General features: G+C 38.9%; 1 protein-coding gene across 3 annotated transcripts in view; it reads left to right on the top strand.

Annotated features, from left to right (window-relative positions):
* The window catches only part of ABO6 (DEA(D/H)-box RNA helicase family protein), a 116,910-nt gene extending 92,918 nt beyond the window's left edge, over window positions 1–23,992 (top strand). For all 3 annotated transcript variants that reach the window (XM_088955476.1, XM_088955477.1, XM_088955478.1), the window contains 5 exons: window positions 12,505–12,813; window positions 12,914–12,973; window positions 15,552–15,704; window positions 15,810–15,920; window positions 23,014–23,992. In XM_088955476.1, coding sequence (XP_088811602.1) covers window positions 12,505–12,813; window positions 12,914–12,973; window positions 15,552–15,704; window positions 15,810–15,920; window positions 23,014–23,493 — 1,113 coding nt within the window. In that variant the 3' untranslated portion in view covers window positions 23,494–23,992. The remainder of the gene's footprint in view (window positions 1–12,504; window positions 12,814–12,913; window positions 12,974–15,551; window positions 15,705–15,809; window positions 15,921–23,013) is intronic.
* Window positions 23,993–25,545: the final 1,553 nt, after the last annotated feature.

Genomic DNA, 25,545 nt, shown 5'->3' with positions numbered 1-25,545 from the left:
ATATCACATCCCTTCTATTGGTGGGTACAGATATTTTTTGTTATTTGTTGATGACCATACCCGGTTTTCTTGGGTTTATGTTATGCATTCACAAAATGAGGTTCCCGCCCTAACCCAAAACTTTCATCGAATGGTCCTAACCCAGTTTGATGCCAAGATAAAAGTTCATAGATCTGATAATGCAAATGAATACTTTGGTAAGCCATTTGGTAAGCCATTGGCATCTTACCTTCTTAATCATGGGGTTATCCACCATAGCACTTGCCCTCATACACCTCAGCAGAATGGAGTTGCAGAAAGGAAGAATAGGCACATCTTTGAGGTGGCTAGAAGTATTATGTTTACCTCCAATGTCCCTATTCGCTTCTGGGGTGATGCTATCCTCACAGCGGTATATCTTATTAATCGGGTTCCTTCCCGGGTTCTTGATATGAAATCTCATTTTTCCCTTCTATACCCAAATGAGGAGTTGTTTGTCGTTCCCCTTAAAACATTTGGTTGTACCTGTTTTGTTCAGCTTTTCGGACCCCATCAATCCAAGTTCGAACCAAAGGCCTCCAAATGCATTTTTCTTGGTTGTGCACAAACTCAAAAGGGTTATTGTTGTTATGATCTTGTCTCAGGGAAGAGATTTGTCTCCATGGATGTCACTTTCTTTGAGAAGACACCCTATTATTCTCGGGTTTTTCCTTAGGGGGAGAGCAGTGCGAGTGGGAATTTGGGTCCCTTTCTTCAGGGGGAGCGCAGTGAGGGTAGGGTTAATACTTTTGGGGCTGTTCCCTTACCTATTCCATTGGGTGATGAGGGCTACAATAGTGAGGGTGGTTAGAGAGATCAGGAGTTGAGGGTCTATCATAGGTGATGCAGGAAGGTTGATCCCGGTCATCAGCAGTCCAGGCCAGCTCCAGTCTCTTCTGCGGTTCCAAGTCCAGGTATTACAGTCCTAGGGCCCACAGAGACTTCTTCCACTGTTGCCACTTCACCTCCTGCAGATGACCTTGACCACCTTCCCAATGTCGTCTGTAAGGGTAAACGGCATTGTACCACATCTACAGCCCACTGTATTTCCCAGTTTTTATCCTATGATCGCCTATCTCCCACCTACAGGTCCTATCTTAGTTCTATTGCCAATGTCCCTATTCCAAGAACAATGCAAGAAGCCCTATCCGTCCTGGAGTGGAAAGATGCAATGCAAGTTGAAATGGATGCCCTGTTGAAAAATAACACCTGGGAGCTAGTTGATCTGCCCAAAGGAAAGAAACCAATTGGATGCAGATGGGTATTTACTATGAAGCACAATGGGTATAGACTTATGGTATAGATTACTTGGAGACCTTTGCCACGGTAGCCAAGATGACCACCATTCGAGTTCTATTATCTCTTGCAGCAAGCCACACTTGGCCTTTGTACCAAATGGACGTTAGAAATGCTTTTTTGAATGGAGACCTGCAGGAAGAGGTTTACATGCGGTTGCCTCCTGGATTCTATGATACAGAGACAAGTAAGAAGGTCTGTCGGCTCAATAAGGCATTGTATGGTTTGAACCAGTCACCTAGAGCTTGGTTCGATAGATTCAGACTAGCCCTTGGGAAGTTTGGTTATCATTAAGCCTTCCAAACTGCTGCCCAGTTGGGCTTCCTTATATGGCGTGGGACCCAAACATTGATCTACACATCAGCCACATGGGTTCAGCCCAACCTTTGTTACAAGGCCTGGCCGAATACACTGTTATGGACAGTGCACCCCCTGAAACCCATCAAAATGGGCTCTATGGGCCCAACACTTACCCTAAGTGGTCCCTGGGCCAAGCCACCTTGTAACACCCAGGGACTGTGGGCAGATGCAAGATTAGCCCATCAGGTATTATCCTCAATGGTCTTACACTTAACCTCTCAACCCATAATGATCATACACTGCCCGACAAGAGAGGACCTCTCCCTCGGCTGCAAGGAACAGTGTTGCACTCTCTCAATGTATGGATCCCGGGAATTAAAACCTATTTGCAAACATTTCGAAACCATAATATATATATATATATATATATATATATATATACTTTTTATCTCATATAAAATATATTTTGCAAAACAAATTTCAACGATTGAAATCGGCTGCCGGCAGTCTTGGTTTCCATTAGTGAGAGTGCATCCCCGATCATTACCTTTATCCGACAAAGGGGCTGATCCTGTCACTATGATCACCCACTCAGATGAATTCTTAGACTGTCCCAACATACCCAGGTTTTGACCCCCGCTAAGGATCTCACTGATTGGTACATCAAAAACAGCCTAATCCGACACCTAGTGCAGTATCATAATCGAGTCAAGGGGTCGGGTGTAACTTTTCAGTTTTGCCCATCAATCTCCAAGGTCCAGGGCAATACTGGAAATCTGGTCCAGTTCAAAGATTCAATTAATCCCACACTGTATGTGCCTAGGGTCTCATCCTGGTAGCTGAGACAAGCCACCCCAACCGACTTGGTGGCACCACAGTGTCAGCCTTGTCAGGATAGGTCCCCCCAGACCGACCCACTGGCTGTGAACATTCTAAACTAACACGAGTCTCATTAAGTGTCCAGTTTAAGGGTATTACACAGAAACATACCAAGGGAACATGAATCAAATATGCACTTTTATTCATTTACAATAAAATCATAAAGTACATCATTTTGATTGAAGCTAAGGGCATACAAAATTGTCTAACAGCTCCCTCTTGCACTTAGGTCCAATCAGGTACTAGTCGGAGTCCCATGCTTTCCACGTGTTTCATAAACACTTTCTGTGTCAGTGGCTTAGTCAATGGGTCTACCACATTCTCCACTGATGCTACCTCTTAACATCATGCTCCCATAGGTCCAGTGTTGTCATACAACAGTGGAATGGGTGATGTGCTGAATTCTAAATCCAGGAATGAACACCTTCATTCATAAGGCAGCCTCGCTTACGGCAATGCATTCGGCTTGGGTTGTGGACTGTTAATTTGCTACTTAGGACCCCTGTTTGCTGACATCCAGGAAACAACACACGATCCTATCGTGAAAACATATCCAGATGTAGACTTTCTATCATCTGGATCTGACTGGAAATCGGCATCTGTATACCCTTGGATCTGTAGTGAGCTACCATCGAATACAAGACAAAACTCTTTTGTCCTTCGAAGGTACTTAAATATGTTTTTCATAGCAGTCCAGTGCTCCTACCCTGGGTTGGCTTGAAATCTGTTTACTACACTCACTGCCTGAGCAATGTCAGGGCGAGTGCACAGCATGGCATACATGATGCTCCCTACGGCAGAGGCATAGGGAATGTCTTTCATGCCATCATCTCCATGCTGTATCTTTTGACTATTTTGTCAATGTAGGCAGATTGGGATAATCCTATTATCCGCTTCGATCTAACTCTATAGAGTCGAAGACCCAGTATATAGGAGGCCTCTCCAAGATCTTTCATGGAGAATTGCTGTGGAAGCCATACTTTCACCGTAGTCAACATTCCTACATCATTCCCAATGAGCAGAATGTCATCTACATACAGAACCAAGAAGTTAACCTTATCTCCACTGTACTTCCTGTAAACACAGGGTTCATTTGGATTCTGTCGAAGTCAAACGATTTGACGGCAGAGTCAAAACGGATGTTCCAACTTCTAGAAGCTTGCTTTAGTCCATAAATGGATCTATTAAGTTTACATACCATGTTTTCCTGACCCGCAGCTATGAAGCCTTGCGGCTGCTGCATATAGATATCTTCAATAAGATCTCCATTCAGGAATGCTGTTTTGACATCCATTTGCCAAATCTCATAATCATGGTATGCTGCTACAAGTAGGAGGATCCTAATGGATTTAAGCATGGCCACCGGCGAAAAAGTTTCCTCATAATCGATGCCCTCTTTTTGAGTGTACCCTTTCGCCACCAAACGAGCTTTGAAGGTCTCAACCCTACCATCGGGGCCCTTCTTCCTCTTGTAAATCCATTTGCAACCGATTGCTTTTACCCCGGAGGACGGATCAATTAGAGTCCAGACTCCATTGGTCTCCATTGAGTCCATCTCTGCTCTCATGGCCTCCACCCACTTCTAGGAATCTATGTCCAATATAGCTTCCGCGTAAGTCACGGGATCCTCCTCACTAGTCAAGGTTTCTACCAGGTAACTATCCTGGTCATAACCATAACGGACTGGTGGCCTGGATACCCGAGTGGATCTTCTAGGTTGGTCACTGCTTGGAACTTGTGGGTCATCTCCAACTGCTCCTGAGCTCTCCTCATCAAGAACAATTTCCCTGACGATGGATGTCCAGGATATAATCGGTCTCCAAGAACTAGGCATTTCGACTGCAGAACACTTTTTGCTCACTTGGGTCATAGAAAAGGTAACCTACAGAGCCTTTTGGGTAGCCTACAAATAGCCAACGGCTGGTCTTGGATTCCAACTTGTCTGCACTCGTTCTTTTAACGTGTGCTGGACAACCTCAAATCTTCAAGTGTCTGACACTTGGTTTCTTTCCGGTCCAAAGTTCAAATGGAGTGTTCGGAACCGATTTGGTTGGAACCCGATTCAGCACGTAAATCGCAGTCTCTAATGCGTAACCCCAAAAGGATGTGGGTAACTCTGAGTGTATGAGAAGTGATCGGACCATATCCAATAAGGTCCTATTCCTCCTCTCTGAAACACCGTTAAGTTGTGGTGTAACAGGAGGAGCTAATTGTGATACTATCCCATTGTCCTTTAAGTAGTCCCTAAACTCGTCAGAGAGATACTCGCCACCTCGATCAGATCGAAGGGCTTTAATTCCTCTCCCCAACTGTTTCTCGACCTCTTGTCTAAACTCTTTGAACTTTTCAAAGGATTCAGACTTGTGTCTCATTAGGTACATGTAACCATATCGTGAGAAATCATCTGTGAAGGTGATGAAATACACGTGTTGATTCCTTGTCCTAACACTCAGGGGACCACATACATCAGTATGTATTAGGTCAAGTGTGCCTGTAGATCTTTCAGGCTTACCGTCAAATGTCCGTTTCGTCATCTTGCCTTGTAGGCAAGGCTCACAGGTGGGAAGATCTTCTATAGTTAGAAAATCCAAAGGACCATCCTTTACCAACCTTGTGATTCGGTCAACACCGATGTGGCCAAGTCGGTAATGCCACAGACACGTGGGATTAACTGTATCACGGGCTCTCTTCTTGAGGATTTCAGCCAATGTAGTTTTGATTATGTTAGTTTCTAGAGATGGATGTAGAACATAGAGACCGTTCTCCAGTTCCCCGTATGCGATGAATCTGCTATTTCTTTTAATAGTAATCATATTACTAAAGAAGACAGAATAACCATCTGCACACAGTTTTGAAACAGAAATCAAATTTCTTCTCAAGTTTTGTACATAAAGACAATCTTTCAGTACAACTTTTCCTTCTCTAAAAATTAACTCCACGGTTCCTATTGTCGCGGCTACAACAGTTGCAGTTGTCCCCAAGTAGAGAGTGACTTCTCCTTCACTCAGCCTTCTGCTTACCTTGAACCCCTGCAGTGAGTTACACGCATGAGTTGAAGCCCCGGAGTCAATACACCAGGACGCAGAAGCTACCAATAAATTGGTTTCTATAACACAAGTTTCGAAATTACTTTTCTTGGATTCCAGGTAGGCAGGACAATTCCTCTTCCAGTGGTCGGTCTTTTTGCAGAAGTGACAAACATCCGATGCTTTGTCTTTCTTCTGCCTTTTGCTCTTAATGGCTTTCTTCTGAGGCTTCTTTGCCTTCCTCTTTCTCTTGCCCGTTTTGCTAGCTTCAACAAGCATAGCTACAGGCTCATTCTTTTTAATCGGTTCTTCAGCTCTCTGCAACATATTGCTGAGCTCTTGCAAGCTGACATTCAGCTTGTTCATGTTATAATTCATGATGAACGGATTAAAGGAAGGAGGCAAAGAATTAAGGATAGCGTCTATCTAGGTTGCGAGGTCCAGCCCGGATCCAAGAGCCTCCAGTTCGTTGATGTAACCCATCATCCGAAGACAATGGTCGTGAACTTGTTGGCCCTTGGACATTTGAGTGGTCATGAACTGCTTCAAAACCTTTTGCCGAGTAGAACGATTCTGCTCTTCATACATCGTCCTCAGGCTGTCCAATATGTCATTGGCAAGTTCGATCTGATCGAACTGCCTCTGTATCGGGTTGTCCAAGGAGGCGATGATGTAACATCGGGCTAGGGAGTTTTTCTCCTCCCATTCCAGAAAGTCTCTCCTTCGGGCCTCAGAAGCCCTGTCTCCCTGACGCTCCGGGGCAGGATTCTTTGCCACTTTGTCCAGCTTTTTTGAAGTTAGGACCAGCATAAGGTTCCTGTACCAGTCGGCGTAGTTTGGGCCCTTAAGCTTGTTGCCATCAAGAAGCTTTGCAAAAGATCCGTTTGCCATTTTCTGATAAAAGAGCAAACATCAGTCCACAACCTAATTTGATTCATGTTCATTTCATAGATATGGCTTTTAATCTACGATCCATTTCCATTTATTCATCTTTGAGATTTCCCTCCTTTCTCAGTGACGGAGACTACGGGTTGTCTCTGGAAATGTGGGAAATCACATAGGGTGCATGGAGCCAACTGTTTCAGCTGCATAACCCCACCATCTTTCTGTGAAGGATCATATCCACTCATCATATGAGTTTTCCCTTTGGCCTCTGTCAGACAAGGTTCAGAGCCGTTTTCAGGTAAACCTTTCTGTCCAGTGAGTGCTTACCCATCATATTCGTGAACGCCAAGGTACCGTGAGAGAGTTCCCATTTTCTGGTGAAGCCCCTCCCACATCGGTCTATGACGCCCTTATCATCTTATGAAACACTCAGACAAGCCCAACAGCAAATGGATAGCCCATTTTCTGGTGCGTTTCCTCATTACTGAAGGACCCATCCTCATGCTAATGATGGAAGGCCTGTAAAGAGTTCATCATATGAATCTCCCTATCACTTGCACTCATATTAGCTGGAGGGAACAAATAATTACGCCCTAGTTTGATTTTGGTCAAACCATAGTGGCTCCCACTGACTTTCATAAAGTCAGATTTCGGTGGGCCTTTAATCGGCCAGGGTTCTGCACGTAACCTCTTGATGAGGTGTGGGGCCCACCACTGAGGGAGGTCATCCAATGACCAAAAGGGACACCATGGCAATGATGTGCATTCAGCCATGGTGTGCGCAAGAGCCACTGTTGAATGAGCATGGGCCAAGCACTTATGGCCCATGTACGCAGCACATCACACATCCATACATCTCATGCAGGGATAAATTGATCCAGTCAATTAATTATCTGTAAAGCCCGTTGGAAGCCCATTAATATTATCTAGGTATATGGGCTGAATTAGGGTTACCCAGTTCGGCTCATATAGCTTTATCCTTTAAACTGTGCTTTTTGCAGTTTTAACTATTTAAAACTGGGCCTTTATAGGCTGGGCCGAATTAACCATTTAATTAAATATCAATCCTCAGGCCCATTAGTGGGAAAATTAGGGCCGACTTTCAGCCTTGATTAAACCCTAGATTTGGTCCAAACAGTTTGAACCAATCTTGGTTCGAATGGGTCTAGGGTTTGATTTTTAATTAAATGCTTAATTCAAGAAAATAATCTGAAATTAAATAACTGATAAAAGAAAAAAAAATCGTTAATCAGGGCTGTTCGCACACTCCATCCTGCAAAACAAAGGTTAGATCACAGATTGCAGTTTCTCAAACTGCAAATCGCAGATAGCGAATCTCCCATCTGCGAAATCTCCTTCTCTGCACCGCCATCTTCGATCTAGAAATAAAAATAAATAGAAATCCTATTTCTATTAATTACTACATCAGATCGAATGCCTATACATTGAGTCTAAAAATAAAAAATTATTTACAGACCAAATGTAATAAATAAATTCAATAAACTGCAAATCTTGCAGTTCTCCCTGCGCAAACCAAGATTTCGATCTCCTCTTGTACCAACAGCCCATAAATCAAGAAAATTATAAAGAACTATTCTAAATAATAATCAGATTTATTTAAAATTACTTTCAGATTATTTGCCCATCTGTTTTGGGAACAAATTTCCCAAAACCCATATCTGTGCAAATTAGGTAGAACGCCTTCTCCCTATTTGCGTAGGTCCAAATCTGAAACAGAATGGTTCAAGATTTGAACCATGGCTCTGATACCACTGAAGGAATAGGAAATCCATCACATGGATGCCCAAGATTGTGGAATAAAGGGGGCGAATTGCAAAAAATTTTCTTTCCCTTCAACTGGGAATCGAATTCCCTATTTAGAAAATCATATTTTCAATGATCATTCTTGAACCATAAACTGATTCAGATCTGAACCAAAAGGAGGAGAGAGAGATAATACCTGATACAGAGAAATAATCTCTCAATGGAGGTGTTAACGCCCAAGGTAGAAACCAAAATCTACTCCCACTGAAGATGGCGCAGTGCAAGGTGGAGCAGAATCAGCAGTGTCCTTCTTAAGAACCTGATTCTTCCCAAGAATCACCTGGATGGCTTGTGAATACAACTCCTACCAATCTTTTCTCCAAAAGATTGGAATCAAGATCCAATCTTGATTTCTCCCAAGGAATGGAGATCGAACTGCTATAGGCGGCGGCTGCAAGAAGGAGGCGGCTAAAGAGAATTTGCAGGGTGCAGAATTCTTTCTTCTGTGATCTCAGCTCTGAAGACAAGACTGTTGGTTGTCTGTTGTGTTGTATGTGATGTCTAAAGGCTGCTGCCCCCTCTTCCTTTTATAGACTTAAAGGGATCAGCTCCTAATCCCATTAGGAGTTGCTAACCCAAATCATATCTGGATTAGAAGTCCCTTTAAGATAAGGGATAATCCTTATCTTATCTATGGATTAGATCAACCAACTCCTAATCTAATTAGGAAGTTTCCAAATCTAAATCTCATTTAGATCTTGGACTCTCTAAGTGGATAGGGTGTGGGCCCAATCCTATTAGCTGATCTTATCTCAGAATCCGCCCCTTAAAGACTAATCAAATTAGCCCAGTTCGAAATGGGCTTAAGGCCCATTTAGGGTTATGTATTCATTAAGCCTTCCAAACTGTTGCCCAGTTGGGCTTCCTTGTATGGCGTGGGACCCAAACATTGATCTACACATCAGCCACATGGGTTCAGCCCAACCTTTGTTACAAGGCCTGGCCGAATACACTGTTATGGACAGTGCACCCCCTGAAACCCATCAAAATGGGCTCTATGGGCCCAACACTTACCCTAAGTGGTCCCTGGGCCAAGCCACCTTGTAACACCCAGGAACTGTGGGCAGATGCAAGATTAGCCCATCAGGTATTATCGTCAATGGTCTTACACTTAACCTCTCAGCCCATAATGATCATACACTGCCCGACAAGAGAGGACCTCTCCCTCGACTGCAAGGAACAGTGTTGCACTCTCTCAATGTATGGATCCCGGGAATTAAAACCTATTTGCAAACATTTCGAAACCATAATATATATATATATACTTTTTATCTCATATAAAATATATTTTGCAAAACAAATTTCAACAATTGAAATCGGTTGCCGGCAGTCTTGGTTTCCATTAGTGAGAGTGCACCCCCGATCATTACCTTTGTCCGACAAAGGGGCTGATCCTGTCACTATGATCACCCACTCAGATGAATTCTCAGATTGTCTCATCATACCCAGGTTTTGACCCCCGCTAAGGATCTCACTGATTGGTACATCAAAGACAGCCCAATCCGACACGTAGTGCAGTATCATAATCGAGTCAAGGGGTCGGGTGTAACTTTTTAGTTTTGCCCATCAATCTCCAAGGTCCAGGGCAATACTGGAAATCTGGTCCAGTTCAAAGATTCAATTAATCCCACACCGTATGTGCCTAGGGTCTCACCCTGGTAGCTGAGACAAGCCACCCCAACCGACTTGGTGGCACCACAGTGTCAGCCTTGTCAGGATTGGTCTCCCCAGACCGACCCACTGGCTGTGAACATTCTAAACTAACACGAGTCTCATTAAGTGTCCAGTTTAAGGGTATTACACAGAAACATACCAAGGGAACATGAATCAAATATGCACTTTATTCATTTACAATAAAATCATAAAGTACATCATTTTGATTGAAGCTAAGGGCATACAAAATTGTCTAACAGTACAGGCCCAGTCAGATCATACCCTATTCATCAAGAGGGTGGAGTCCTCTCTGACACTACTTGCAGTATATGTTGATGATATTGTGGTGACAGGAAATGATAGCCATGAGATTGAGTCCCTCAAACAGCCCTTCATCAAGAGTTTGAGGTGAAAGATCTTGGTGCACTTCGGTATTTTTTGGGTATTGAGGTTGCTAGTTCTAAATAGGGGATCTTTGTCTCTCAGAGGAAATATGTTCTAGATCTGTTGGCGGAAATTGGAAATTTAGGTGTCAAGCCTGCGAATACACCCATTGAACTGAGCCACAGGATTAGTGCAGAGAGTGGGGAGCCTCTTGAAGACAAGGTTATGTTCCAGCGATTAGTGGGAGAGCTCCTATATCTCTACATCACTCGTCCAGATATCAGTTATGCAGTTAGTGTTGTCAACCAGTACATGCGTTCTCCTAGAACCACACATCTTCTTGCAGTAGAAAGAATATTAGCATACTTGAAGAGATGCCCAGGTAGAGGTATACTGTTCAAGAACAATAACCACATGAAGGTGGAGGTTTATATGGATGCAGATTGAGTGTTGATGACAGAAGGTCTACCTCTGGATATTGTGCCCTTGTGGGAGGTAACCTTGTCTCTTGGAGGAGTAAAAAACAGATTGTTGTCACCCGATCTAGTTCTGAAGCTGAATACAGGTCAATGGCTAATGGAGTGGATGAAATTCTATGGCTGAGATCACTACTTGAGGAATTGGGTATTGAGTATGAGATGCCCCTGATGTTGTATTGTGATAATCAAGTGGCTATTAATATAGCACACAATCCGGTGTAGCATGACAGAACTAAACATATTGAAGTTGATCGACATTTTGTACGTGAGAGGGTCTCATCACAAGAAGTGTCTCCCGTACATCACATCCAACATGCAGCTAGCAGATATCCTCACCAAAGCCATACCAAGGAAGAAGCTAGAGGTGGATCTATCCAAGTTGGGAATGATAAGCATTTATTTCCAACTTGAGGGGGAGTGTAGAGAACACTGATGTGGGCCCCACAGCTATGGTCCCACTGTGTTCGTAGGGTAGAATGTGTTCTAGTCGTCCTAGGGTTATCTGGTGGTCAATTTGTTATTTCAGTTGTTGTTTATTTCAGTTTAATTGTGTTCTATTTGTTATGTAAATACTAAGGGCAGATATGTCCTTCCATGTAATTAGCATAACCTATAAATAATAAATAGAAGTGGCGGCCGCAGAACATTAAGATTCTGTCCCTCCTTTCAACCCTTGTGTTCTACTGCTCTCTCTTCTCTTTCTCCTCTCTTCTCTATACTTTTTCTTCTATTTTCGAACCTGAAATCTATTAGGGTTCAAGGCTGATAGCAGTCTTGAACGTCTACTAAGACCATTGACAGCACCTGTAAGAAGTGATCCGCTGCAAGTTAAGGGGCTGGAAAGGCTGGGGTAGATCAAAAAGGACGTGATGTGAGTCGATTCAGTAAGAAATGATTTAAGTGCTCATAATTTAGCAATGGATATGGCATAAAACAGATCAGAATAGTGAGACAGTATTCATGTAGCCAACCTAGGCAGCTGCATTATAAGCATTCATTGACTAAGTAATGATGTAATCAGTTTGATCGTCCATTGACTCATTGGGAGCTAGTTAACACTTGACAATGGCAGCAAACATTGTTAGTAGATATCGAAGTAACCCTATAAAGATACATTCTTAGTAGATAAGAAAGTCCCACTTCTTTGCATCTTTCTAACATAGAGCAGAATAAGGGCTCAAGCCTTTTTTTCATTACATCAGATCCAAATGAGTTCATGATTATTTGTGCTTTTCCAGATCTATGATAAGTTCTCCGTCTGTCTGTTAGGTTTACTTTATTTTTCCATTTGATATTAACTTTTTGTTACGCCTTTATTTGTTTATTAGCCTGCTATTTTTTTTTTAATTTGGTCTTAATCAATTGTTAGTTAATGTAATTGCTACTTCAAGTAGGAAAAGCCATGTATTTCTTTTTTTTTTCCTGAAAGCCATTGCCTAGAAAAAACTAGGCGGGTGCCTAGGTGAGTGCAGGATGGGGTGCTTCCTTGTTGACTAGGTTTGCCTTAGCACCTTCATAACTATATTTGGTTGTGCCTGAACATTTGTTATGTTGATTATAGCACTCTGCTACCATCCTCACCGTGTGATCTAAACATCACTTCATGGATTGTTCTCTTTGTGACTGTCAAAAAGAATGGATAGATTGGATGATGATAGTTGTTCCTTCTCCCTGCATTTGTCCCAGGGCTTGTAAGCTTATGATAGATTACTTTCAGGGCCCCCATTAAGGAGTATTGTTCTTCTGTTGCTTTTGTTCAGTTAGCAGGAACGGCAAAATCAAGATTTTCTGCAAAGGACTACAGTGATCATATGGCACTTGTCCGTGCATATGAAGGTTGGAAGGATGCAGAAAGGGAAGGATCTGCATACGAGTATTGCTATAGGAATTTTCTTTCAGCACAAACTCTTCAGGCTATTCACTCTCTCCGGAAGCAATTTAGCTTTATTCTAAAAGATGCTGGTTTATTAGCTCCAGATGCTAGAACAAATAATAGTTTGAGCCACAATCAGTCATTGGTTCGTGCTATCATCTGTTCTGGCTTATTTCCTGGTATAGCATCAGTTCTGGTAAGGGATTATTTGGTAATTCATTTGATTCTTTTGACATTTAATCTTATAAGTTCTTACTTGAGATGACATATGAGCAACTTTTTCCTTTCTTTTGCAGCACAGAGAGTCTTCAATGTCTTTCAAAACGATGGATGATGGTCAAGTTTTACTCTATGCAGTAAGTCCATATGAGCCAACATTTAATTAGATTAGAGAATTATGGTTTAGGTTCAGTGAGCAGTAATTTCCAGTTGCATATACATGTGTTTTAGAAGGCGTACTTCTGGAGCGCGCCTTCAGGCAAGGTGCCCCCAAAATGCCCTGAGGCATATGCCAGAGGCGCTGACACCTCTGAGCTCATACACTTTTTTCATGTGGTGTGCTAGAGGTGTACGCCTCATGTGCCTCTTGTACACCTCAGTAAAAAGACAAAAAAAGAAAAAAAAAAAAAAAAAGAAAGAGAAAGAAAGAAAAGGAAAGGAAAGGGAAGGTAAGAAAAGATAAGGGGAAAGAAAAATGAGATTTTTCTTCCTCAGCAAACATGAAGGTTCAGTTATATATATATATATATATATTGTACCATTGTATTATATTTGTATTGGTTTTACGTTTTTAGTTTTTATCATAAATAACCAATTTTTTTTCAAAGTTCAAACAAGACACAAATAAAATATATCAACATTTAATATACAGGGTAGCAACTAATTAGTAATTACTTAAACATACAGGACCGGTTCGGTTCATTTAACTGAACCAAATTGCTGGTTTATTTTCTCACACAAACCGAACCAACCAGTGGTTTTGAAAAACCGACCAACTCGGGTTGGGTCAGGCCAGTTTGGTTGGTATGACATTTAATGTGAACACCCCTACTTATTAGAGACACCTCAAATATGTTCATTGTCACTTGTTCGAACTGCACTGACAATTAGCCTATGACCAGTGGAGATAATTGCTTGTGTTAAACCTAACACTGGTTATTTGAGAAGCAAAGAGCTTATTGTCAATATATATTTTAGTTTATACAAAACTGAATTAAATATTGTACCATTGTATTATATTTGTATTGGTTTTACGTTTTTAGTTTTTATCATAAATAACCAATTTTTTTTCAAAGTTCAAACAAGACACAAATAAAATATATCAACATTTAATATACAGGGTAGCAACTAATTAGTAATTACTTAAACATACAGGACCGGTTCGGTTCATTTAACTGAACCAAATTGCTGGTTTATTTTCTCACACAAACCGAAACCAACCAGTGGTTTTGAAAAACCGACCAACTCGGGTTGGGTCAGGCCAGTTTGGTAGGTATGACATTTAATGTGAACACCCCTACTTATTAGAGACACCTCAAATATGTTGATTGTCTCTTGTTCGAACTGCACTGACAATTAGCCTATGACCAGTGGAGATAATTGCTTATGTTAAACCTAACACTAGTTATTTGAGAAGCAAAGAGCTTACCCATTGTTCCTGGGTTACCATAGGTATCAATACCTTGCTTATGGTCCTCACCAAATGTCTCCATTTATTACAAATACAATATTATTCTTAATTTCCAATAGATTAACAACAGCCAATATCAAAGAAAGAGCACAGATACAGCCAACTAATTCAGCTTATCTCAAAGCTATCACCAGGCTGGAAAGAAAGGAAAGGTAGAAATCAATCTCTCTAGGAGAAATGGAATCAGTCCAAGTGTCCAACCACTGCTCAATCTCTCAATTAGACTCAAATAAATCTCAACAACAGAAGTTTGGCCAAATAGAATAGACCCAAATGCAACCTCCTATCACGGGACCACTTCCAAGATCCCAAGAGAGAGAAAAAACAAGCTGTCAATCTCTCTAGGCTTCCCAAAATGACAACAGCAGCAGTTGATCTCTATTATATTCAAATAACATTCTCTGAAAACTCTGAAAACCCTGAAAACCACAACCAGACTAGGTATTTGACCCAAAATTGAGCACTCTGAAAACCACAATCTAACTTGATTCTCTTGTTTTTTCCTGACTTTCAGGACTTTCTCCAATCCAAACACTTGGTCAACAACAACAATTCTACAAAAGCAACCAAACCAGACCACAAGACTTTAATTGCTCTAGTTCTCTGACTATCTCATGTAGCCAGCTAGACTAAGACTGCATGAGATGGTGTGCCTTGATTGAAACTAGGCTCTGATACCAAGAAGTTTCAGTAGAAGAAAATAAGCAAGAAGAGAGAGAAGTGGAATGGAGGGTAACAAATCGCAGGGCTCAATTGAGACACCATCTTTTATATTTTTAGTAATAAATTGTAAAATTACAGATCTACACCTAATAAGGCAGCAGCAGTTATAACACTTAATAAAAATTAAAAAGAGGCGCTGCCCATAATATCAGGCCCATAACTAAAGAATAAACAAAACTAGGAAATAAAAAAACAATCCACTAACCCACTAACAAGCATAAATAAGTAGTTCACTCCTTCCAACAGGATCAACCCCCAAGGTCCTACAGGGCAATCTCTAATGCAATGTTGCACTCAATGCTGACAGTCTAAATCAATGGATCATCTGTTGTATAAGAACTGTGCAAGATCATATGGAGTAGTTGGTCCTATTTATATGGCAAATAGCATGAAATTGCATCAACATTTCCTGTTCTATAAATTTGTTCTGATTTTTTCACTATTTGTTGGTAACATTGTATTCTTAATCTTAATATTCTTGTTATTTTATTAACTGACATGGAGCATGAAATCTACACCAGAATTCTGTGAATGCACGCTATCAGACAATCACATACCCATGGCTGGTATTTGGTGAGAAAGTTAGGGTCAATACTGTCTTTATACGAGATTCCACTGGTGTGTCTGACTCAATAGTGATACTTTTTGGTGGTACTCTTAACCGGGGCATTATGGTAATTTCTTATGCTGGTGAACATTTCTCCTTTTTTTATTTGTGCTTGTGTGTGGAATGATTTGAACTGGGGTAACTTTGGGACTAACTGGACCTTGTATTTCAGGCTGGACATTTGAAAATGCTGGATGGCTATATTGATTTCTTCATGGATCCTAGTTTGGCAGATTGTTATTGGAACCTTAAGGATGAACTTGATAAGCTTATCTACAGGAAGGTGAGTTGAAACTCATTTAGTTTATAGTGCACACTGGTTTCACATGAGTTTCCAACAATGTTTCAACCAAGTCCAAGAAAAATGGAAAATCTTAATTTTATGCTTCATTGCAGTTAAATCTAAATCAAATTTAACTAAATTGCATTAGATCTTCATTACTTTCTCTAAAGACTGAAATTCTATACAACCAAAAGTAAATAAATAAAGGCTTGGTACTCTCTCCATGGATTGAAACGAAAGGAAGGCTCAGAAGGAAGAAGATTGTACCATGAGAGAAGTAAGGTGGTCAACCCGTTTCAAACATACATCATGGATCTGGCAATGCAATGTAGGTTGACCCTCATGCCGATCTAAATGAATCAGCCTTTTGATGGAGGTAAACCTATGCCTACTAGGCTAGAGGATGGAAAGTCCATTTTTATCATTTGAAACTACTTTTTATGAGACCATATGAAAATATGACACAAAGTGAAGTATATAATTTACAAAACCTTCTAAATTGAGCTTCATATTCTTGTAGTGAACATAGGAAACTTATCAAGAATTCATTGTTCTCCATGACTAACAAACTTTGAGGCTCCATTGTAATATGAAATTAATGTAGCAAGGAAAAGAGAAGTGCTACTGGTGTAAACATGGTGGGAAAAGATGGACCAGGGACCTGAATAAAGAAGACAAGGGGAAGAAAGAGAAAAAATATTGCACCTTTAGGAATAAAATATAGAAAGAGAGAAAAAGGAAAATCACTCTTACTCACAAGTAAGAGCTTAGTCCATTTTTTTCTAGCTGCAATCCTAGCTCAAAAGGAAAATAGATAAAAAAGAGGAGAAAAATAGAGAAAAGAAATAACAGCCTGAACTAGAGAGAAAAAGAGACAACAAAACTTAATAAATAAGAATAAAAAGACTAAAATAACCCCGATATGCTGACTCTAACACTCCTCCTCAAGATAGAGTATATGCCATATAGTCCCGGCTTGTCACATATGCAATCCACTCTTACTCGACTCAACCCATTTGTAAACAAACTTGCCCACTAATTTCCCAAGCTCACATGCTTTGTGCTTATCACTTCACCAAGGACCTTTTCCCTTATAAAGCGACAAACAACCTCTATGTACTTTGTCCTCTCATGAAAGACATGATTAGATGAATGTGGATCATGGTTTGATTGTCACAATACAATCTCATAAGACTATTCACCAAGTACCCTATCTCCTATCAGAGGTTTTTCAACCACACTAACTCACATGCAGTATGTGTCATGGCTCTATAATCAGTTCAGCACTACTTCTTTCTACAATTGTCTGCTTCTTACTCTTCCATGTCAATAAATTTCCTCCAAGGAAGGTACAATACTCTATGGTGGATCTTCTATCAAATACTAAGTGGACCCAATCTACATCGATCCAACCTTCCTTTCAAGACTCCTTCCTAACTTGTACAAAAACTCACCACCTAGTGCTCCCTTCAAGTACGACACAATTCTGAGGACTGCATCCCAATGAAGAACCTGTGGATTCTGCATAAACTGGATAACTACGCTAACTATAAAGGAGATATCCAGTTGGGTAAATTGATCAAAAAAAAAGATATCCAGTCGGGTAAATGTTAGATACCTTAACCTATCCACTAACCTTCTATACCTTCTAGGGTCGTCAGATTGTTCACCTACATCAATGGTAAATTTAACATTCGGTTTCATGGGTGTTTTAGTTGATTTGGCATCTAATAGCCCTCTCTCTTCTAATAAGTCAAGAACATACTTCCTTTGACACAAATTGATGCTATGCTTCGACCTCACTACTTCAATACCCAATAAATACTTCAACTTGTCAAGATCTTTTGTTTGAAACTGATATTGTGGAAAGGCCTTAAATTTGTCAATCCTCAACTTGTCACTACCGGTTTTAATAATGTCGTCTACATATACTACCAACAAAATATTTTTAGTTTCAGATTCATAGTTAAATATTGAACAATCAATCTAATACTATGTCATACCAAAATCTAATGCCAAACCAAGCATGCAGAGACGGTTTCAGCCCATAAATTGTCTTCTTTAACATATACACTTTTAATCCTCCCCCTGAGCAATAAACCTTGGTGGTTGTTCCATATAGACTTAATAAGATCATCAAGTAAGAAGGCATTTCTATGTCAAGCTAAAATAGTAGCCAGCCATATATAGCTACTACCAGTATCAAAACATGAATTGAACCAATTTCGGCAATAAGAGATAAGTTTTTTATATAGTCCACTCCATACAACTATTAGCAATCAATCAAGCTTTCAAATGCTTCACTCTACCATCTGGTAAATATTTAACAGTGTACACCCACTTGCACCCTACATCATGTTTACTGGGAGAGAGAGTGGTAAGCTCACACATGTAATTGTGTGATAGAGTAACGAGTTTAGCCTTCGAGCATTTATCCCTTCTCTCTTGTTGGTTTTGTTTTCGAGCCAGAGAGACCCTAAAATCCTTACTGTTCTCTATGTGTGTAGAGGCTAGTGCCACTACCTTGATGAGTTGCAAAACCAAGAGGATAGTGTAACTTGTTGCATCAATTTCATAGATGTTGCAATACCATTCTTGTTGTTGTCAGTTGTACTCTTTGAGACTTACTTTGTTTAGAGACTACCCGGCCATACCAAGAATGACCATCAAGAATGAATGTGAGTGTCCAACTAATGAGAACAGAAGTTGTAAGTATAGCATCACTCCAAGTTTGGGAACACTCATTTATCTATACTAATAAAAGAGTGAATGTTCCTTCATTCTGGATTTTTCATTGGACGTTTTCTATCCCTCTTGTCTAAACATACAATGGGCGTAAAGAGGGCATATATGTCCTTTACTCTCATTTTAGAAACTGTTCACTTATATCTCTCCAGAAACTGCCCACTTATAACTGACCAAAAACTGTCCATGAATTATAAGTAGTTTTGTCTTAGAGATACCGCAACGTGCAAATGCACTTACATGTTTACTAGTACTAATAAAAGTGTGAATGGGGTCTAACTTTCTGGAATTTTTATCGGACAGAATTTGCTCCTTCATCTCAAAATCTTTTAGGGGCAAAATGTATTTTGAAAAAGAAACCTTAATTGAAACGGTTCATGTTGTAGTACATCAAGCATCATCCTAAAAATCACCCATACATGCCACCTAATTAATCCTCCCATTAAAATCCACCAACACAAAAGAGACGTCCCTTCATTTCTATATATACAAAAACGTCAAAAGAAAATGAACAAAATTGATGAATAGAAAAATTATTAATAAATATATGATGGGAAATATCCACTTGTCCATCCCCACAATGAACTCTTTCTCTCATGCTAACCCTTTCAATGCCTTATAACCCCTTTCTCCTATTATGTCTTTCCCGTTAGTTCTTTTTTGTTTCTTTATCCCTTATGGTTGTGAATGTGCACATCTGATGATGAAACTCCAAATGTTATGGTCCACAAAGAGGGAAAGCAATAAGGTTGATGGTTGGTATTGTGGTGTTGTGTGTCTATTGCACTTATGCATTAAAAATCGGGAACAATATGTTGCGCTTTGTAGGCACAAAGTGCAATTCAACAATAGAAACGCCGAAGCAATGTCTCCTTTGAAAGTGTGTTTCACATAATCCAAGATAAGAATTAGTCAAACATTTATACCTGATCAACCTACCAAACAAGATGCTAGCATAATCATCTATGTGGTGATGATGTGTCATTAAAACGAATTCACTCCATGACACCACTAGAGAGGAAAGGGAGGATTGAAGTGCTACTTTCGTGCCACCACCATCAAGATAATATAATCCACTAGTTTCATGCCCTCCACCAATCTTCATCCTTGTCTTCAGATCTTGAAAAAACAAAAGAAGGGTAAAAAGTGATAAAACTATTAAGAGACTTGGTCAATCCTTGAATAGACATATGGTTAAATGGAAATTTAGGTACATATAAAATAAATGATAAAGATAAGAGGTGCAAAGTAACATTACCCACACCACAAGTGGGAGAGGAAGAACCATTGGCTAGGGTAATATTTTGTGATGTGGAGGATTGGGAAAGGGAAGGTTTGGATGTCGGAAGCCACCACAAATGGCAGTTTGAGGTAGTCTTGAGGAACCTACTATATTCATTATGTGGAACACTCATCATCTCCTTAGAAATTATAGATTTTCAAGGTGTTTGATCAGCTTCCTGACTATTTCCTACTTCACCAACACTAGTCACAACATGGTTGGCCCATGTAGAAGGTGGGCCATGTAGATCATAACAAAAGTTAATATCATTGTGCAAGGAACCAAAATGGACATAAAGTTGGAAAAGGGCAAGTTTCATGGGTTAGAGGTTCAGTCACAGTCAAACCGAAGGTTGAATCATAATGATATGGCATATACATATATAAGTACTACACATAATATATTTCACAAACATTATTGCACTTGCATGTGGTGGATAAATGGTTTGTTTTTAAGTTTGTAAAATAAATGACTAGGGTTCAAGCCTCTTAACCCACGTTTTCTTCAGAATACTTGTGTACTAAAGCAATAAATACATTAAAGAGACACAAATAAATGCAAATAAAGAAATTGTTTAATGGTAACAAGATAATACACATAAATAAGAGGTCTTAGGCTCAAGTCTTGTTATCAACATTTTGAAGTTTCAATTCATGTTATAGCCCTGGTGGTTTCATAAAACTGGGACCTGTTAACTGGTTTTCCAATTAAACCGGCTGGTTTTCATGAATTATGGTTTCAAGTGTTTGACCAAAGTCACCAAACTGGCCAAAGGGCCAGGTCATGGTTTAACCAGTTTGACCAGCTGGTCCAGTCTGGTTTTCTAAACAATGGTTAATAGTATGCCCTCCATACCATAGTATTTGCATTTCCTAGGACCATTACTGTGCCCTCTACCACAACCTCCCCTTGTATCCTGACCTCCACTATTTCCATTACCACGGCTAAACATAAGACCCCCATGGCCTACTTGAACTCCACTATCAAAACTAGTAGCATTTTATGTAGGTCCAGGAGAAATCCAACAAAATCAAGCAAACGCCTCCGCAAGAGGGCAGAGCAGAACCACCCAATATTTGTGCTCTAACCAGCTCATACTCTGACTTCATGGCCAATAAGAATCTGGTCACATCAAGATGATCCCTTTGTTGTTGCTAAATTTTAACATACGAGGTTAGGGATAGTATACATTTCGTTTATGAGATTTTTCATACTAGTATGGTGCTCTTCAAGACACTGATTTCCCTGTTGCAATTTGAAATATTCTTGCTATAGTTGATATGCTCTTGGAATGTTGTTTTGACCGCAGTAAAGTTTTTTAATATGATCCCATTTCTCCTTCGCTGTATTTAAAAACATAAACTTTACACTTATTTTGGGTTCCATACTATTCCACAACCAATGTCATAAATCACAATTTGTGCATCTTCTTGCTCTCACTCACTATACCCTTGAGATTCAGCCAAGGGTTTATTGTCTTTCACACGCTTCGCCTCCTTGGCTCTAAGAAAAAAACTCTATCAACTTGACCCATGGCACATAATTTTCACTATTTAGTTTAATTGATATAATTTGCACATTTAGTAATCAAGGGGATTCATAACAATTGATTTTTTATTTCCACTACCTTCTCTTGTGGTTGCCATAATGCTATCCACTCAAAAAACTACCAAAACCACCACAGTTATTCAACTACTAGCTCATAGAACCAACAGTCACAAGTAAAAGGTTCTAATACCTAGGCATTACAGGGTTTACTTGCCCACCTAGCAGCACCTTTCAGTCCACATAGCAAGGGAAAGCATGTGTAACAGTACCCTAGATGCATTCAGCAACTTTCTTCATCATAGTAACCTTAGTCGCAGCCTCAATCACCATTAACACCGTCAACTGATGGAGAAAACCCTCTTGAAACTTCTCAATAGAGGGCTTAAACCACCACGCAGCACAGGCTCACTGAAAGCCTGTTGATGAAACCACTACACAACTACTAGGGCTGTCACTCATAAGCAGTCAACAGGCTCACCGAAATAGAGTTGTCATAGCCTCCTATACCCCTCTCACGTAGCAACCTAAAAAAGGATAGAAAAAAGACAGAAAAGGACTGATCGCAATCTTCCAAGAAGTAGAATTTGCAGCCTTCTCTTTCCTTTTTAGTGCTCTAATACCATGTTTTATTAGTTTGGTTCTTGCTAGTTGCAGTCCTAGGTCAAAAGGAAAAGAAAGAAAGAAGTGGAGGAGAAGAGAGAAGAAATAATAGTCTGAATTGGAGAGAATATTCTCCCACCCAGCCAATCTGATATTTATATATGTTTGCAAGGAAAATACAAAGACTATTAAGCCCCTACTTTAGTATGGGACAAGTAACTGAAAAGTAAAACAAAAGATGAAACACAACTTATTAAGAGCAGAAAGACTAAAATAACCTTGCTCGGCTCTCTTACACTAACTACTTCAAAGCTAAGACAAATTCGTAAGTATACTCAAATAAGGTCTCTTAACTTCTAAGCAACTCTAATAACAATTCACTAATCCTGCAAAACCTACTTAATGTAAAGAAATGTCAAATTAGCAAAACTATTAAATTACAATTTTACTAAAAACAATAATTAGGGGAATTACTAAAAATGATCAACTGAGTTAAAATTCTTATTAGGGGAATTGCAATTTTACTATAAATACTTACTCTAAAAATGACCATAAAGAGTAATTTTAAAACAGAAATGAATTCTAGAAAAAACAAAGCCCTTTTCGTAAGACACCTACAACCAAAAAATAAATAAATAACTAAAACTATACCAATACATTATCGCCCAAATATTCTGAAATTTCTGTAGGAATTGGAAAACTGATTATTTCCCCATGTGTTCTTTACTTGTTTCAGAATGTGCATAATCAACTCAAATTATTTATGACCTCGGCAGTTAGTAGCGTCAGCATTTAATGCATATGTGTCCACAGAAAATGTGTTGACATTAGGTGTTACTTTGGCTCGGGAGTATCCATCTAAATATATAATTGACACTACTTGAAGTATTAAATTTTACCTGCCTTGCTATGATGCAGCTGCAAAATCCAAGCCTTGACATTCACAAGGAAGGCAAGTACCTTATGCTTGCTGTTCAGGAGTTGGTATCAGGAGACCAATGTGAAGGTAGATTTATTTTTGGTCGTGAATACAGGAAGGCCAGGGACTCTAACGAAAACAGCCAAAATAACAGCAGTTATACCAAGGATGGGAGCAACCCAAAAAGCTTGCTTCAGACTTTATTGATGAGGGCTGGTCATAGCCCTCCAAAATACAAAACGAAGCATCTCAAGACTAATGAGTTCAGGGCCCTGGTAGAGTTCAAAGGTATGCAGTTTGTGGGAAAGCCCAAGAAAAACAAGCAGCTTGCAGAGAGGGATGCTGCTATAGAGGCATTGGCCTGGCTGACACACACTTCTGACAAGAGGGATGATGATGATGAATCCCCACCTGATGTCACGGACAACATGTTAAAACTACTTGGTAGACGCAGGAAGCCAAAACGTCGCTCTGGTTGATGTGGTAACTGGAAGATGTTTCTGTTTGTTTCACTAAAAGAAGATTCATGGGGCTACAAGATATTTGTTGGGTAATTTCTGTAGAATAACCATTGGTTACATTTGGGTTCTTGCTCTGGTGGTCATGCTCTTGATATTTCCTGGATCTCTGGAATGATACACGGCATGGCACATTGTTGGCAGCTGGTGTGGAGTATTATTATTATGTGATTTTTCTTATATTTATTTATTTCTTTCATTTTTTTATTGGGGAGAGGGGTATCACACTGGCTTCTAATGTACTAATTTCTTGTTGGGGAAAAACGAGGCCTCGAGAGGAGACACACCATGGGATCATAATATACTGCCAATGCATGTAGTAGGCGACCAAGCGTGCGTATGACCATGTAAATCACTTGAAGCAATGTAAATTAGGCACAGTTTGCAAGAATGAAAATTATACGGTATTAACCTTGTATTTGCACTGTAATATTTGTACTAAGGAAATTCTTTTCAATAAGTTCTTATAAGTAATGTTACATTTTAATAGATTATATTTGGTAGATCTTAGGTATATCATTCCTAAAAAGCCCCTACCTCATTGTTACAAGTTCTATCATCAATCATGCTTATTCAAAGTTCAAAGTATTGGAAATGTCAAATGTATCAGAAAACCAATTTTAAGAAACATATTGGGATATGCCTTGGATAATTATGTGTATCAGAGAAAAAATAATATATGTATAGATACGCTTAAAAACACTATAAATACTTTAATAAATAATAAAAATACATCAATAACACTAAATATAAGACCTCAATGAGGTGTATATACATTAAATTAATATATTCTAATGGTTTTATGAAGAAATATATTCTACTTAATTATAATTTCATTAAAAATCCTATGCTTAACGATAATTTAAAAATTATAATTCTTAAGTTTCCTAACCAGTCATAAAACATGCATTGGCACAACTTTTAAGTGAAAATATAATTAATAATTATTTATTATTTATTTCCAAAAACTATAAAAAATAATAAACATTGCATAATATATTCAAAAAATGGTTATTGAAGAAAAATTTTCAATTGCTTTGTGGATATGATAGATCATCCATTGAATTATAATATATTTAATCATTGTGATCAAATGATAAAATATAATTATTTATTTATTTACTTTTAATTCTAAAAATATAAAAATATAAAAATAATTATTAAGAAAGAAATTTCAATTGGTCTGTGTATATGATAGATTATCCATAGAATTAAATATATTCAACTATTGTGATCAAATGATAAAATATAATTAAGTATTATTTATTTTTTAATTCTAAAATAATATATATATATATATATTAAAGAATAAATTTCCAATTGCTCTATGGATATGATGGATAAATCCATAGATCTAAAACATATTTAGTCTTTATAGATAGAGAAAAATTACATTTTCAACTTTTTTGTTAATTTATGTTTTCCCCAAATATCTTCATGAAATTTTCATAAATTTATTGATGACACAAAAAAAATGTGATTTTGAATGTAAGAAATGTAAATCAACATAAATTTAAACATTCACGAAAAAAATCACAAGATATTATAAAAAATTGAAAAAAACTTACTTATTTTTGTCATATTTTTTCAAAATTTTAAAAATCTTAAAAAATTAATGATTCACACTTGTTTCTTGCAAATTTTTGTAAATCTATCACTATAGGAATGAGGTTTGGAGTTTTAGAGTCATTTGAGGGGTGAAAAAATGCTCATTTTAGGGAAAAGAAGCTTGCTTTCTCCTTTTTTTTCAGTTTTTGGTTGTATCTTTTTCGTCGATACGCTACTGAAATACCCCAATACACCCCCAGTATACCCTCAATAAGCCCCAATACACCTCTGATATGGTCCGATACACAAAAAAACAAGACACCCAATTTCCATATATACCACATATCTGTTTTTTCAAAAATATGATACGATACGCCCTTGTACTCATTGAAACTTTTTATATGCTTTGATTATGTGAAACTCAATCTTGCTACTTCACTGTTATATGCTTCAAATGAGAAAATG

This window comes from Nelumbo lutea, chromosome 7 (assembly GCF_056320005.1).
Source record: "Nelumbo lutea isolate HS-2025 chromosome 7, American lotus-T2T, whole genome shotgun sequence".
NCBI classification, from domain to species: Eukaryota; Viridiplantae; Streptophyta; class Magnoliopsida; order Proteales; family Nelumbonaceae; genus Nelumbo; species Nelumbo lutea.
This window is presented reverse-complemented; position numbering and strand designations above follow the sequence as displayed.